This window comes from the organism of the source record quoted next, unplaced genomic scaffold (assembly GCF_019419815.1).
Source record: "Pyrus x bretschneideri cultivar Hongxiangsu unplaced genomic scaffold, Pyrus_bretschneideri_v1 Contig11, whole genome shotgun sequence".
Lineage (NCBI taxonomy): Eukaryota > Viridiplantae > Streptophyta > Magnoliopsida > Rosales > Rosaceae > Pyrus > Pyrus x bretschneideri.
In genome coordinates this window covers 7975590-7991569 of record NW_025999402.1, presented here as the reverse complement: position 1 = coordinate 7991569, position 15980 = coordinate 7975590, and the positions used below count along the sequence as shown (strand labels likewise).

The 15980-nt window shown below is 36.6% G+C and overlaps 3 protein-coding genes and 1 pseudogene across 4 annotated transcripts; 2 read left to right on the top strand and 2 right to left on the bottom strand.

The window, feature by feature from the left end:
• Positions 1–85: 85 nt before the first annotated feature.
• LOC125473914 lies at positions 86–2082 on the top strand (annotated as a pseudogene).
• A 197-nt stretch (positions 2083–2279) lies between these two features.
• LOC125473850 (light-inducible protein CPRF2-like) lies at positions 2280–5900 on the bottom strand. The gene is made up of 6 exons (XM_048577183.1): positions 5368–5900; positions 3774–3870; positions 3487–3655; positions 3168–3243; positions 2955–3080; positions 2280–2831 (listed from the first exon to the last, which is right to left on the bottom strand). Exons 1-6 carry the CDS (start codon positions 5806–5808, stop codon positions 2439–2441), a joined length of 1302 nt encoding a protein of 433 aa, XP_048433140.1. The 5' UTR covers positions 5809–5900; the 3' UTR covers positions 2280–2438.
• A 2804-nt stretch (positions 5901–8704) lies between these two features.
• LOC125472074 (V-type proton ATPase subunit F-like) lies at positions 8705–10744 on the bottom strand. 2 transcript variants are annotated; one of them, XM_048573136.1, is made up of 5 exons: positions 10689–10744; positions 9840–9916; positions 9676–9757; positions 9251–9333; positions 8705–9058 (listed from the first exon to the last, which is right to left on the bottom strand). In XM_048573136.1, exons 2-5 carry the CDS (start codon positions 9900–9902, stop codon positions 8894–8896), a joined length of 393 nt encoding a protein of 130 aa, XP_048429093.1. In that variant the 5' UTR covers positions 9903–9916; positions 10689–10744; the 3' UTR covers positions 8705–8893. The 2 variants fall into 2 exon arrangements, with proteins under 2 accessions (XP_048429093.1, XP_048429097.1); XM_048573140.1 differs by having other exon boundaries at positions 9840–9912; positions 10689–10739.
• A 1547-nt stretch (positions 10745–12291) lies between these two features.
• LOC125473849 (GDP-mannose 3,5-epimerase 2) lies at positions 12292–15533 on the top strand. Its single transcript, XM_048577182.1, has 7 exons — positions 12292–12450; positions 13148–13558; positions 13729–13822; positions 13904–14033; positions 14124–14256; positions 14774–14981; positions 15123–15533. The coding sequence occupies exons 2-7, from the start codon at positions 13149–13151 to the stop codon at positions 15276–15278; spliced, it is 1131 nt and encodes a 376-aa protein (XP_048433139.1). The 5' UTR covers positions 12292–12450; position 13148; the 3' UTR covers positions 15279–15533.
• Positions 15534–15980: the final 447 nt, after the last annotated feature.

Below are 15980 nucleotides of genomic sequence, written 5' to 3'. Positions count from 1 at the left end.
AAAATAAAAAAAATAAGGTAAAGGTGGGACCTTTGAATATTAATATTGACCAGATTGGACATTGGATGGTTGAATTTGCACATGGATGGTTGATGGTCTGGAAATTGGACGGTATTTAAATGGTGAAAATTATTTTAAAAAATAACTAATATTCGATAGACTGGACTAATAAAGATAAGAGTAACATTAGAGAGACTAATTTGTAGATTAAAATTTGTAAACTAAATGATATGAAAGTTGATGATTGAATTATTACTTAAACTCTGATAAACGTCCTCAATTTTTATTGGTGACACATTATTTATTTTACAAATTTAATCTCCCTAACATTACTCTAAAAATAAATCTTACTCTTTAGATGCAAAAGATCATTCTTCTTCTCATGAGTATTATTTTAATTCGTCCTATTTAACATGTTGAGAAATTGAATCTATGATAATAAGTAATATAAATAGTTTCCAAATCAAATGAAATTTTTTAAAAATGATAATAAAATGAGTAAGTATTTCAGATTATGAAGCAGCTAAGTGGGTCTTAATATTTTATTATGTTTTTATACTCATGTCGTTCGATTCCTTATTCTTTTAATGTAGATAATATTATTTGTTCAATATTTAGTTATTCTTTTAATGTAGATAATATTATTTGTTCAAAATATTCTATTTCGCTTTTATACTCACTGTCCTTGTTAGCTCACTCTATTGATATAGGGCCCATGGTCACCTTTTGCCTTCGTATGAGGCAGCCTCATTCATTATTTCAATATTTAGTTTTTCATTTGTATGTCCATAAATAATTGCAATCCTCTTAATTCAATTTATAAATCGTTTTTTTACAATTTCTAGTTTTAGCGTAATAAAATTGACTTTTACACCAATTGCTATGAATAAAATTTAAACTTGTCCGTAAAAACACATATACGCTATTCTGATCAACTGATCTAACCTACGTGCGCATATCTACTTTAGTTATTTAACTTATTTTGTCTTGAAGACATCCAAAAAAAACCATCACTTATATTAGCTTTTTCTTAAGGCTGTTTGTCCCTTTGAAGTTCACTTCCAAGAACCCTCATGCACCATCTCCCAAGAGCCAGAGCTCTCTCCTAAACCTAACCCTAAAATCCACCCACCAACCCAAAAAAATCCATGCCCAATTGATCACCAGTGGCCTCAAATGCCAAATCTCCGTCCCTCCATGCCAAACTCATCCAGCAATAATTCACCTTAACAAAAAGCACCAACCTTTATGCCCATTTGGTATTCCAACCAAACTTGTTCCTCCTAAACACTTTGATCAGATGCTCTCACCCCAAAGATTCAGTTCTTGTTTTTGCCAATTGGGTTTCTAAATCAACCTTAGTTTTTGACAATTCAACTTGCATTTTTGGTCTTGGAGCTTGTGCTAGATTGCCTTCAGTTCCAACGTTGTTAGTAGGCAGACAGATACATGGTCGGACTGTGAAACATGATGTCGTATCAAACATTTTGGTGCAAACAACGTTGAGAAGAATGTCTTGACTTGGACAGCAATGGCGACCGGGCTAGCCATTCACGGTAAGGGAAATGAAGCATTGGAGCTTTTGGATGTAATGGAGGGTTCTGGAATAAAACCCAATGCAGTGACTTTCACCGGCTTGCTTTCAGCTTGTTGTCATTCGGGCCTCCTTGAAGAAGGCCTCTATTTGTTCCATTTGATGAAGAGCAAGTTTGATGTCTCGCCTCGGATGCAACACCATGGCTGCATTGTTGATATGCTTAGCCGCGGAGGGCACTTGAAAGAAGCCTATGAGTTTATAGGAGGGATGCCAGTAATACCGTCTTGTGGAGGAGTTTGCTAAGTGCTTGCAACCTCCATGGGGATGTTGCAATGGGAGACAAGGTGGGGAAGAAGCTGCTCCACGTACAGTCAGCACAGAGTTCTGCAGAATCGACTCTAAAGAGCGAGGACTATGTTGCGTTGTCGAACATTTATGCATCTGCTGAAAGGTGGGAGGATGTGGAGATGGTAAGACAGGAAATGAAGGTTAAGGGAATCGAAAGCAAAGCCGGTTGTAGTTCCGTTCAAACTTCAAGCCGTTAGCAGTATTTTCCTTTTGAATTTGTTCGATTTGTAACATTTGATGATATGTCGAAGAAGGCCAAAATTTTCATGGAATCCAAATTAGTAGCATGTTTCAATTGATCTGGATTTCGATTTGTTGAGCACTTGCTAAAGAGTAGGTGAATACGACATGTAAGGAAACTGAGTATAATCTGTTCCGTGCATGACAAGAAAAATGAAAGTGCTAAAAGTATCAAACTGTATAATTCAGTGCAGTACGGATTAAGAATAGCATTTTTTTACATAACTAATCCAAAAGTATCGATGCGATACAATGGTTGTTCAAAGCATCCTTTAATCAATCTTTCCTCGTTCTTAGATCACTCTGTTTGTGACTATTGCTCCCCATTGGATGGGTTTCCGCCCCTTATCCGCTTTTGCAGATGCTCTAAGCTAGCAACTCGCTGTAGGGAAGGTGTTCGTCCCATCTTGTTCTCCGACACATCTGCTGGTGATGTTACTGCAGAATTCTTCTGCACATTTTCAACAGAAGGAACGTCTGTAGAATCATTCTTGACTCTCGGGTCATGAGTTGGTATAGGGTTATCAGAAGCAGGTTGAAAAAAGTATTGATTTGGGTCATCTTGCACCGGAACAGCAGCATCTGTTGATGCCTCTGAAGGGCTTCCATCAAATGGTGCCATGCCGATTGATGACATCTCTAACATGGCATGGAACATGGGGTTCGACCCAGTTAATCTTTTCACTGTCTCCTCAGCCATCTTTACCTGGAATTTAGTCACAAATGAAATAACAAAGCTTATATGATTTTTCGGTTCATACTCTAAGAGGCTTCCAGGAACCAGTTACCAAGGCATTTAACTTTCGAGCAGTTTTGATGACAGGCGTACCTTTGCTCTCAATGTTTCGATATCAGCTTTTAGTACTCTATTGTCAACAGCTGCTTCGTTGTACTTCTTGTCCGCATCAGTCAGGCGCTTCATCAAAGAGGAGTTCTTGACTCTTAATTGAGATGCCTGTAAAGAAAATTGCATTAGGAAATCTACAGGAGACCAAAAGACAGAGATCCAACAGGAAGCCGAGAAAGCAAAAAAAGAACGGACCTGTTCCTCAAGCTCAGTCAAATGTGCCTGCTTTCTTCTTCTTGAGCGTCTAGCTGACTCTCTATTAGACAGCATTCTGGAAAAGGCGGGATGAATTCGTGGAAGGCAATGAAACCAAACGTATTTAAAGCCAAACATTTGAATCAATAATTAAGAGATGGAGATTAGGCTGTGCTTATTTAGGTCACAAGTGAAATGTGGTGCAAAATTGATTATTTTGCAGACCTAACATGTAATGTGTCACAATCATTTGCACTCAGAACATGTAATGCAGGGCCGAAACCTAGCCTACAACAAGAACATCAGATATCGGTGTTACCTTCTCACGCGTTTCACATCAGCACGTTCCATATTCTCATTCATTGCTGTTTCACCTTCAGCTTCCTCATCATCTGTCATTTCTCTCGAGGATCCGCTAGTTGCTTGCCTTACTGGGATCGCAGATCTATGTTGCGTTGCAGGTAACGAAGGGAAATCATACCCAGCTCCTACATAGGTAAAATATTAAAAAATATATATACACGACATTCTAACAACATCACATTATCTAGCAAAAAAAGCATAAGTACATGCCAATTACGAACACGTTTTTGTTTCAATGTAAACCTTTCGGAGGGGCTTGAGATCCGAGTTGTGAAGTACTGGAATCGTGTGATCCGCTGTCAGCTGACGCAACAGGTTCTTGAGCATTCACCAACGATCCCTATTGACACGACCAGAACATATCAGCTAGCGCTTGTCTTTACATAACAAAACTTCGTAAGAAAAATTCTCGACAAGTTCATGAAGATCGAATTAGATCTCAACAGAAGAATCGACGTTTTACTCTCTCTCGTTCAGGACAGGTTGCTCTGTCATTGCTTATGATCCCATTTAATCAGATGAACAAGATTACGGTTTTCTAATCTTGTAGAGCAAGTAGACATTGTTCTGTTCGTGTGGATTCTCGCTTCAAGCGTTGGAAAAGACTACTCGACCTTTAGAACCCTACTACCGAAAGTTTCTTTGGGAAAACACATTCCTTAATTTGTTCAATTTCACTCGGATTTTAAAATCATGCTCTGGTTAAAAAATGCGTTTATGAGATAGAAATTCAAGGCAAAAGAAGTAAATAAAGACTAAGAAAGGGATTTTAAGAAAAGACATGGAGCACATAGAGCTAACGGAAGACTACGTAATGACGTTTTAAAATTCATAAAGCCGACCCTACTTAATAAGATAAAACTTTGTTGTTATTTGCAGTAGTCAAATAATTTTTCTTGAGTAGCTATAGACTACAGGCGCTTAGTGCCGACATATATTTTACTGTTAAATTTGATGGCAGCAAGATACTTTTGCTATTACCATTGAGGAGGTCCCACAAATCCACAACGAAAGGTTCAACATTCAAGTCAAAGTGGTAAGTTTACCAACAAGATCCTCTCCAGATCGTTTGGGTGGACGATTCTAGATATTCGTAAATTATGTTCGTTTATCGTATATTGTACGGTCAGTTTTTGTCAAGTATTGTTTATATTTAATTTTAAATAAAAATATTTAAAATAATTTCTGATTGCACGGTATACGATAAACGAATATGATTCATAGATTCACGAATTCTCAAAATTATCACAAAGAGAATCCGACGAGGATCCGGAAGTTTTTCTTTCTTTCCGTTCCATTTTAGCTCGGTCACATGATATTCAAGCATATCAAACAAAACCAAGTTAACCAACCAACCAGTTAAAAACTTTGTAACTTCAAAGGTTTAAAGTGTTTTCTAATCATGTTTAACGAAAAACTTAAAAGCACTTTTAGATCGTAAAAATGCAATTTTGGAGAAGCACCTTAATGGGTTCTTCTTCAAAAAGCATTCGGATTTATAATAAAAGTTTTATGACAAAAAGGCTCATGACTTATGAGCACAACCTAAGCGTTTCCAACAAAAGCAAATTCCAAACGATAGACTCTGTTTGGATACCGAGAAAATGCTATAAGAAAAAAAAAACAATTAATAATTACATAAATAACAAATAAATAAATAATTAATAGATTTCACGTTCAATTTTTTTCTCTTCAACTTTCTCAGCAACCAAACAGAAGCTAAGCTCATTCCCAACCCATTGGTTTGACTTCGACCATATTTTCTCGGAAAAACAGAGCAAACTCAGAAAAAGAAACCATGAGAAGAAAATGATCAGAAAGAGAGAAAAGGACGAACCTTTACCCGCGACAGAGCCACGGCGGCGCAGGCGAGATCGAGCTTGGTCTTCAGGAACGCCTGGTACTCCTCGGAATCGACGGCGACATTAGGCGGCCGCAGGTTAAACGCCGCCGTGTTGTTGTTGCAGTGAGTTTGAGTTGGATTGGGGTGGGGGTGCTGGGAATTGACCATCTTGATCTCTTTGACGTCGTCTTGGTCGTGATGATGAGCTGAAGAAGAAGAAGAAGAAGAATGATGCGGAGGTGGCGGCGTCGGCGGGGAGGGTGACGGCGAGTAGGGAGAAGCTTCTTGGAGAAAGCGCTGGAAGGCCCACTCGGATGCACTCCGGTTCAGTTTAGACAAGTCGTCACCGTCGGCGGCTCCGCCATTGGCCGGAGGCCCTGAGGAAGACCACAGCTGGTCGGACATTTCCTCCACTGAAAACACCTTATCCATCATTCTCTTTCCTCTCTGTTTCTCTCTCTAGTTTTCTCTCTCCTATTTTCTGCTTTGAGTGCTTTCTAATTTTGGTCAAGGATTTTATCCTCAAAAATTGGACAACACTCTTTTGTAATTTGGTTGAACATTATTTATTGTTTAGTATTTGGCCTAATTTAATATTAGTATTAGAGTAATGTTATTCTTACCACAATTTTATATTACATTTCTTTATCATGTTAGGTGTCAGATGAGTTGAATAAGCTACATCATTTAATTTCAATCTTTTTATTAATTAAAATACTTAAATAATCTTAGGTGAAAGAATGAGACTCTTTGTATATCACAATCATCATTTAATTAACAATATTTTTATTAATTATTGATTAACATTTTGATTAAATGCTAATTAATTTAGATGATGTGGCTGTCCAACTCATCTGACACCTCATATGGTAAAGAAATGTGGTATAAAATTGTGGTAAAAATAGCATTATTGTTAATATTATGATGAGTTGAAGGAGATTTCCTGTATTGGTTATGGAAAATGTGGAATTTGGATACTTTCCAAATTTTATCATTTTAGTGTCGGGAACCGAAAGATCAAGAAATTCGGCTTCTTAGTTTGTATAAAAGAGAAGTTGGAGCTCTTGATTTGTGTAAAGTAAGGTGGGCTATCGAAATAAGTTAATGAGATCTGTCAGATTCAAGTCTGAATTACATAATACTTAAGCTCTGCACAGTAAGATTCAGAATGAACGTCTGTTAAAAAATGTGGATGGTTATATTATGTGGGGTCGATAAAATAAGAAAAAAAATTTAGAAGAAATGTGGATAAGGAAGCTTTCCTTTTGGTTCTGGATTGTGGAGAATCAAATGTGTTTGAATTACATTTATTTCTATTCACGCATGTATTAGGTCAGTCGATCAATGAAATGGTCGTCTTCTTCTACTTTAATTTCTTCATATATGCGTTTAGATCATCGTCTAATTAGAAAAACTAATATTAATTTCAATCAAGTTGATTTGTGTTGAAAAAAATGCTCTCACTTTCCCTTCTTTCATATTACGCACCATATTTTGCCTTGATTTCTTTTCTTTTCTTACAAGGGAACTTTCAATTCTCCCCACCAAACGGCTCATTTTTCACATATGTTGATAAGAAGAGAAGACTTTTTGTGACGTTCCAAGTCCAACCGGAAACAAACCCTTTTCTTAAATCCCATTAAATACATTTTGTTTTTCTTACATAACAATACGTGATTGAGTTAAAATACCTAACGTTTAAGAGGAGAGATCTTTCTGTGCACTAGAAACGTAACTTGGCAAACCAAGTATCGCAACACAATTAATATATCGGACTGTATCTTCGACATGCTAAAAAAATTCTCGATTAAGAGTTTGTTCGGGGGTTGATTTCTCATACATGTTGATAGAAAGATATGACTTCTTCTCCCTTCCACATTCAAGACAAAGGAAGTGGATCCTCTCCAAATTCACTTTGTGGGGATCTTAAAAATCTCTACATCTTAGTTGTTCATCGTACATTATGCAACCAGTTTAATCAGATCTTATTTGTATTTAATTTTAATATAAAAAAATTTAAATAATTTCATATCGCATAATGTACGATAAATGATTAAGATATGAGGATCTTAGGATTCCCATTATTTGGATCCGGATTCAAATCTCAAAACGAAAACAAACAACGAGAGAAACGAAAAGACTGCAAACGAAGCCACGTTTTGAGTTTCAATTGGATGGACAATGATGCGTTGCGGCTGCTCTCCATTTGTGGATAGACACTGAACTGGCCCCACACATTTTGGTGGGCCCACTATATTTGTGGGGTCCAATAAATTATATCTCTTCTAAGGCACTCAAAAGGAAATAAAAATAGAAAGTCCCATGTTTCTCTCTCTCTTTGTGCTTAGCACCACCATTAATTTATGGGTCCCAAATATATATAAAATAATTAATTAATTAATAAAAGAGTTGTGCTTTTGAGCTTGGTGGCCAGAAAAATGTTAAATAAATAATTATTAATCGATGCCTCCTTTGTATGTTGGTATTTTATGAGGCCAAGGTGAAAGAAAAGAAAAAGTGATCATCTCCAGATCTCTCGTTTTAAAGCTATTCAAACTTTTAAAATTTGATTTAACGGTTAAAAATTATAAAGGGTCGGATCACTTCACCTTCATTTTAGCCGTTGAATCAAGTTTTAAAGGTCTAAATCACTTAATCCCTAAGCATTGGAAGGAGAAATTCGAAGATTTGATATCTTTCCAAAGAAAATAATGTGAGAATGGGTGGTGGCTCGTTGAATATCTCTTTGATGATTTGGATTTGGATTAAATTAGTTTGGTTTTCCTTCAATCTTATCCATTCAATGATCAATTTGTTTATTTTAAACAAAAGCTCTTCCATTACGATTTACATGGAACGCATTCAACACTTATTTAATATATTGTTGATTCGAACATTATGCGACGACAAATTCGTTTTATGTGAGTTGCTTTCATCTTAACCTTTCCATGTTAGCTAAATCTTATCAAGAGTGCTTGAGATCCTGCAAAACCTACCTGATGCTGAGATACACATGCTAAAATAGAACATCTTAACCAATCATGTAATGTCGCGCGTTTGAACCTTCTACACGATAAGGAAAGGTGTAATTACTTGCATCATTGGCATATGTAAGTTGGGAGAAGTATAATTTGCTTTCTAATCCCCACCTACTGTATCAACAGGATGTAGGATTTTTCTCTGAAGTATTGAGTTTGAAACGTTTTTCTCTAAAATGTGATGTTATCGACGACTACCATGTGAAAAATCCCCAAAAACGAAAACTTATATAAATAATGGACTTGTCCTTTTAGATGGTGATAATTACAAGGAAAATAAAATGACACACTTAAACTTGAATTGGTATTTTATAGATAAGGTTTTAGGCACCAAAGGAATCTAAATACAAAGACATACCAACCAACAGTCAGTGAGGAGCACAGAACTTGGTGTGAACAAAATGGCAGAAACATACATGATATCGAAAGCAACACTTATTTTCCGCAACCTCTCGGGTAAAACATATCGAAAAACTTGATGATCACCGCCTTCCTGATGCCACAGATTCGGTGTTGAAGAGGTACTTCACTCGTGAAAGAACCGAGTCGTGTGCAGGGTCATAAGGATGATCCTTGGAAGGGATTTCCAAAATAGCTGGAACCGGCTTATTGTAGCTATCGACTAGAAACCTTATCATATTTGCAACCTGGTAAGAGAAGAAGACAGTCATTTCCCTTTGAAATAATCTCGAACCAACTTCGGATTTAGGAAAAATGCATACATTTGCATTACATAAAAAGTTTTGGCAACCGCTCGAGCACTAAGGATATTGCCTTATGGACCAGAAAAGTCATGTTCATAACAGCTGAAGAACGTTTAAGTATGAGAAAGAACTTACATATTGGCTGATCAAGACAATTGCAATGTCATCCTTTGTCGTAAAGTCTTTGAATGCATCTTCAATTTGTTTCACTGTTGTTTCTGAGAAGAAAACCAGAAATACATAAGCTGACCAAAATGTAATATTATACTTGGATATACTACTTACAACATAGTAATTTCTCAACCGAAAAGATATAGACTTTTTTTTCTTTTACATAGATTTCATTTCCTCTAAGTTTGTGATTTCCTTCCCCTTGCCCAACGCCCCCTTTCATTTACCCACAGGATTAGACGGCAAAAATATCCGACTCATAGGTTACTAATCAGATACGAGGATTGGCATTTTGGTCCATCTGCAAACCTATCTGCATACAAATATATAGAAACAGATGACCAGTATAAATGCAGTTCCAACACTCGCGCATAAAAGTCATAACGTACTTGAATCAACAATGAGATAATTCGTCTTTCTTCGCAAGTCAACGTTGCCCACTCCAGCCAGCAAAAATCCAGTTACAGTGTCCTACATGATAACAATCATCACATCAGGAAGACAAATAAAAAATGCCTGAACAGATTCAACCCAAAAAATTGAGTATCCATACCTCATCAGCAATCATGGCAATGAGGGCTGAACTCTTATTGGGGATATGAGCTCTGCCGGCCATTTTAATAAGACTGACTACAGCAAGAAAGAAGAAAAATGACATCAACCACATTGAAAAGTCATTTGATGGTACTTACTAAATCAGTCGGGCGTTTGGTGCAATATCGGACTAATGACCATATTATTATACTGTATTTGGTACTACTATAAAGGATAAGAGGAATTAATACTATTATTTTTAAGAGAAAATTTGATGATTTAGATCGCAAATATCACATATCCAATCGAACATACCCAAGTTGACAAAAAATACCAATGCAAAAGATAGCACATATCCAATTGAACATCAAATTTAGATGGCAGGTCCAAAAGATACCAAACCTCGAACACCCCATCAATCAAAACCGAAACTCCAATTGATCAAAACCCAGGTAGCAGTTAAAGATAGCAAAATGAAATTCGAAACTGAAAAATGGCAAAAACCCAAGAACAATCAAATCATGCAAATCGAAAAAAAAGTCTTTCCGTCTCCTATCTGAAATTCTCTCAGTGCGGGCCGGCTCCCCCGAACCAAACCCCACCACAAAGGCGGCAGCAAGAAACCCAGAAAAACCCAGCTTCCAAATTCTCATCTTTTTTCCCCAATCCTTCTCTTTCTTCAGCTACAAAATCAGCAACGCAGCAAAAGTAGAAGGGTTCTGAAGGATATGACCCAAAGGTGGCAGATGGGTTCTTTAGCAATTGAAAAATTATATAATCAATTGCAAAATTAGAGAGAAAAACAATAATTAGATCCAATCAATTGAAAGAAAATTGCAAGAAAAATAGAAGGAGGAGGAAGAAGAACCTGGGTTCAGACGAGAGAGCAAAAATTAAAATTAAATTAAGACCAAATTCACACACACAGCAATCCAATTCATCAGATTACAGCAGAAAAATAAAACAGAAACTTTGACGGACATAGGGTATAAAACGACGACGTATCAAATCAAATGGGGAATTAGCATACCTCTTTCCGGTGATTAATTTTGTTGGAAAATTAACAAAAAGAGTTTGAAAATTTCAAACGTCAATGATAAGAATAAAATAATAATAAAATAAATAGTATTATGATTGATTTTTTAATATAAAAATATATTTTTTTATTAAAATAAACAATACTGAAAATTTTTCATTAAAGTTGCGATTCTGGTTGGGATCAGATATCCAATTTTTTTATTTTTTATTATATGTTTATGAGTTACAGGCTAATAATGTAAGCCCAACGAGCTCATAGTTTCTTTAAAGTCGTGAGGTTATGTAAGCCCAAAACGGCCCACTCTTTAACCCGAGATCCACAAAAAAAGCCCAGAAATTCAAGGGCCATTTGAAGAGAACTTGGGTTCATAACTAGGACAGAATCATCAAGAGGGATGTCACCTGATTCACGCTGCGCTCCGGATTTAAACCTTTTTTTTTTCTCTATAGGGAGGGAATATACTCCAATCTTAGGGCCAAAACTTACCACAAACATTTTTTAAAAATTATAAAGGGAATCTTAGAACATAATAAGACACTTTGGATAGTACTTACTTATGAGACTAGTTGTGAAGTGCATTTAAACTTGCTGAAAGCGTTTTTAAAATTATTGATTATGTTTTTAGTAAAAGTACTTTAAAAATCAATTTTTAGTAAAAATATAAGTAAATTCAGAAGAAAACCACTACAAGTGCTTTTAAAACACAAAAATAATTTCACCAAACGGCCTAGGCGGATTTTTTAATTTTTTAATAACATATAAATATTAATGTCTACTTATACTTAAAAAAAAATTATATATATATAATTATGTTCGGACACATAAATTGCAAAAGTAGAATGATATATTGATTATAAAGTATTAGAACATATTGAAATCATGGAAAACAAGCATATAATGAGTATTCATTCAAGTGCTTAACCAATCTATTACAATTTATTGAAAAATAAAATTCAAAATAAAAGTTATATATTTTCTGTCTAAGTTAGAGTTGCGATCTAGTAGGTCTAGACTGACTAAGTATTCACCTAAGCAGGTTTATGCGCCATTTTTAATTTTTAAACGCCTATAGATGAATCGGGACAGAGTCAGTCGTCTAGCACTTAAGCGGGACCTAAACAATGCTAAGCAGGACATAAACAGTGCTAGACCAAAATTTTTAAAACGATGTTAGTAACCCAAAGAAAACATGGAAAGGTGCCAACATGAGAGGACCTTCCGAGTAATTTCATTTGGACCCCAACAGAAAAAAGGGTTTTCACTTTCAGTCATCTTCCTAGTTTCTAGGAACTTTCTCCTTTTGATTGTGGTGGGCCCATCGAAGCATTCCCCTCCTTTCACCTGAATCCGCATTGGAGTAGAATTCTCTTTTCTCAATTATTTACGGTCAAACCGCAAACTGGTAAGCAAGAGGGGTTCTATTGTTTGCCGTGTTTCAGTATCCTATATATAGCAGCAGAGCTTTACAGGCTGAGAGGCCAATTCCCATATCATTATCCCCTTCCATCTCCTCTGAACCCAACATTTTGCCTCTCATTCTCTCATTCCCAACTTTTCGAAGCTTCAAAGCTTCAAACTTTGCTCTGTCCAGGTAAAATTCCCAACTGGGTTTTCTGGGTTTCTCTCACTTACCCTCTTCTCTCTCCTCTTTCTCTCCCATGCTCGTTCCAATAGTTTTAACGTTTGATGGGTCTTCTGGGTTGTAACATTTGATGGGTTTGTTTTCAATTGTTTGTACAGTGGCTGTTGTGGTTGTTAAACTTGTTCATAACACCGTTCTTTTTGTTTGCTTGAATTCTTGGTATTTTGGTAGGTTGTGTGGCAGGGTTGTATGCTAAAATTTCATTCCTTTTTATACACTGAGAGATAGGTACTTGATTTTAGCAAAATCTTGAAGATATATTTGTTTTTCCATGTAATTTGATGATGTTTTCATTCGGGTTGGTTCTGAAATGGTCAATAATAATCCTGCTGGTTATACTTTTTTTTACATGTTAATTTATAGAGATTTTGATGCTAATTTTGTTTCTGTAGGTACTGGTTAAATTACTTTACTCTTTTCCCAATTTGCTAAAATTTTTTGGGGGGTTAAATTTTCTTCATTTTTTAATTTATATGCAATATCTACTCACTGGATATGGATTTTAATTAGATAGTTCTGAATATGATATTAAGTAGCAGTTCTGTCGGTTAGTGTTCCTATTTGCACTTTTGGGTTTTGTTGTTTTCATGGAGGTAAATTGTAGTGCGAAAGTGGTAATCTTTTTCCTATGTGTATAATCTTTCAGAATGGGAAGTGCTGGTGAAACTAAGTATGGTGCGTACACCTATGAGAACCTCGAGAGGGAGCCTTATTGGCCTTCCGAAAAGCTCCGAATTTCCATCACCGGGGCAGGTGGCTTTATCGCCTCCCACATTGCCCGTAGATTGAAGAATGAGGGTCATTACATCATTGCTTCTGACTGGAAGAAGAATGAGCACATGACTGAAGATATGTTCTGCCATGAATTCCATCTTGCTGACCTCAGGGTCATGGATAATTGCTTGAAGGTTACTAAGAATGTTGACCATGTGTTCAACCTCGCAGCTGATATGGGCGGAATGGGCTTCATTCAGTCCAACCATTCCGTCATCTTTTATAATAATACCATGATTAGCTTCAACATGGTCGAAGCTTCTCGGATCAATGATGTGAAGAGGTTTGTTGTCCTAAACTTGGTACATTTCATCCTTGGTTGAAATTCGTATTTTGACTGAGATGTATGAATTCATATTGTAACTATTGTTTGAGTTCGAAATTTTGGATCTCATCTCCAAAATGCTTTAAAGATATACTCAAATTCTCTATCTGTTATTTGGATTTCTGCAGGTTTTTCTATGCTTCAAGTGCTTGTATTTATCCTGAATTTAAGCAGCTGGAAACCAATGTGAGCCTGAAGGAGTCTGATGCTTGGCCTGCAGAGGTATGTAACTTTACGGTTATGATTTTCAACTCTAGTACTGATCGTGTTAAATGAATTTACCCTTCATACCTTTGTTTGTAGCCTCAAGATGCTTATGGCTTGGAGAAGCTTGCAACTGAGGAATTGTGCAAGCACTACACCAAGGACTTCGGAATTGAGTGCCGTATTGGAAGGTTCCATAACATTTATGGTCCTTTCGGAACCTGGAAAGGTGACTTGAATTGCAATGATAGCTGACTTGTTTCCATGGTCTTATTGCTTTTTGGCCTAATTTTGTTGCTTCCTTGTATCTGTTATATAGGTGGAAGGGAGAAGGCTCCTGCTGCTTTTTGCAGAAAGGCTCTCACTGCCACTGATAAGTTTGAGATGTGGGGAGATGGACTTCAGACCCGATCCTTCACTTTTATTGATGAATGTGTAGAAGGTGTTCTTCGGTAAGAACCTTATTATTATTACTTCTTTTTTGTTCCATAACTTTTCTAGCGGAAAACACTTCTTTTGAGGTTTTAAGATTCAAAATACTTGAATTTCTTAGATGTTGTTGTCAATTTTTTTTTTTTCTTCTGTTTTTACAAAGCTTTGTGGAGTCAAGTTCGGTTGATTATGATAAAGTCAGCATAGAACTTAAACCTTGAAGGATTTGGTTTTGAATCTTTGCATTATATTGTCAGTTCTTGCTGAAGGTGTTATGAGGGCATTTTCTGCGAGTAATTGTATGAGAGTGATAGATATGAAGACAAATGAATATATTACATTGTTGAAATATCTTTTTATCATGTGTTCGATTCATTTCTGCAGAACCTTACAACATTGTATGGTAGATTAATGTGGCCCTTGTACAAAAACTTCCATTATTTGTTTTTCTTGGGCCCAAAATCATTAGGTATATGTTGTGTTTCACATGAAACCCCTTTAAAAGTTGTAATTTATGTCTTCTCCTTTATGATTTAGGTTGACGAAGTCAGATTTCCGCGAGCCAGTGAATATTGGAAGCGATGAGATGGTTAGCATGAATGAGATGGCTGAGATGGTTCTTAGCTTTGAGGACAAGAAGCTGCCTATCCAGCACATTCCTGGGCCAGAGGGTGTCCGTGGTCGTAACTCGGACAACACGCTGATCAAAGAGAAACTTGGCTGGGCGCCTACCATGAGGTTGAAGGTAAACAGCATGAGAGTACCCATTCTGCAGTTTCTTAATACCGCCAAGTTTCTTTAAAGTCGGGGGTTATTGGTGTCGGTTTTGTGTTTGCTCCCTGTTTACAGCATAATGCGAACAAAGATTTTCTTTTTATTTGTGTAGGATGGTCTGAGAATTACATACTTCTGGATCAAGGAACAGATTGAGAAAGAGAAGGCACAAGGTGCTGACCTCTCGGTGTATGGCTCATCTAAGGTTGTCGGTACCCAAGCCCCAGTTCAACTTGGTTCGCTGCGTGCTGCTGATGGTAAAGAATGAAGTGTTCGGAACAGCCTTGAAACTGCACTGGAAACATATAGTATTCAACAGGTCTGGTTATGATATTGCCGCGCGTATCTATGTGCATGGACAATAAGCAGGGAAGCTTTTATTCCCCTTTACATTGTAAATCTAGTTTGTTAGATTAAATCTTCTACCTTAGAAGTGCCTTTATATTTTGTTTCCCCTTCTGAATCATTTTTCGGTTCATGTGTTGTACTCTATTTCCTGAATAAGATTTTGTTTCGGGTTCAATACCGTGATCTTTCCCGGATGTTGAGACCGGCCGCTTTCAACCAGCGTGCCATCTGCAATATTCTTGTCTGAATTATGCTGTTCTATGTTTGCAAAAATTGATCTTTGGTAGCTTTACTTCTGCTTGTTTCTGCCTGTAATTCGTAACCCCTTTCCTTTCCAAGAGTATTCAAAGGATATTGCTTTTCAAGATTTGGTAAGGGTTTATGCTTCTTGTTGCTGTCTTCTTGTTATTTACAACTAACAAAGTTGCTGGAAGTCGGAAACATGGCTTGGTACACCAAGTATCACAATACAAGTGGTTAGGAGGTTTTTTCTTCAATTATCCAACTACTTGTATTATGAAACTTGATGAATCGGGCCGTATTCTCGGCATACTGAAAAATCTCTCAAGGAGCTTCATCTTTTTGGTGGCTCCAACCATTATATTATTATAATGTATGCCTC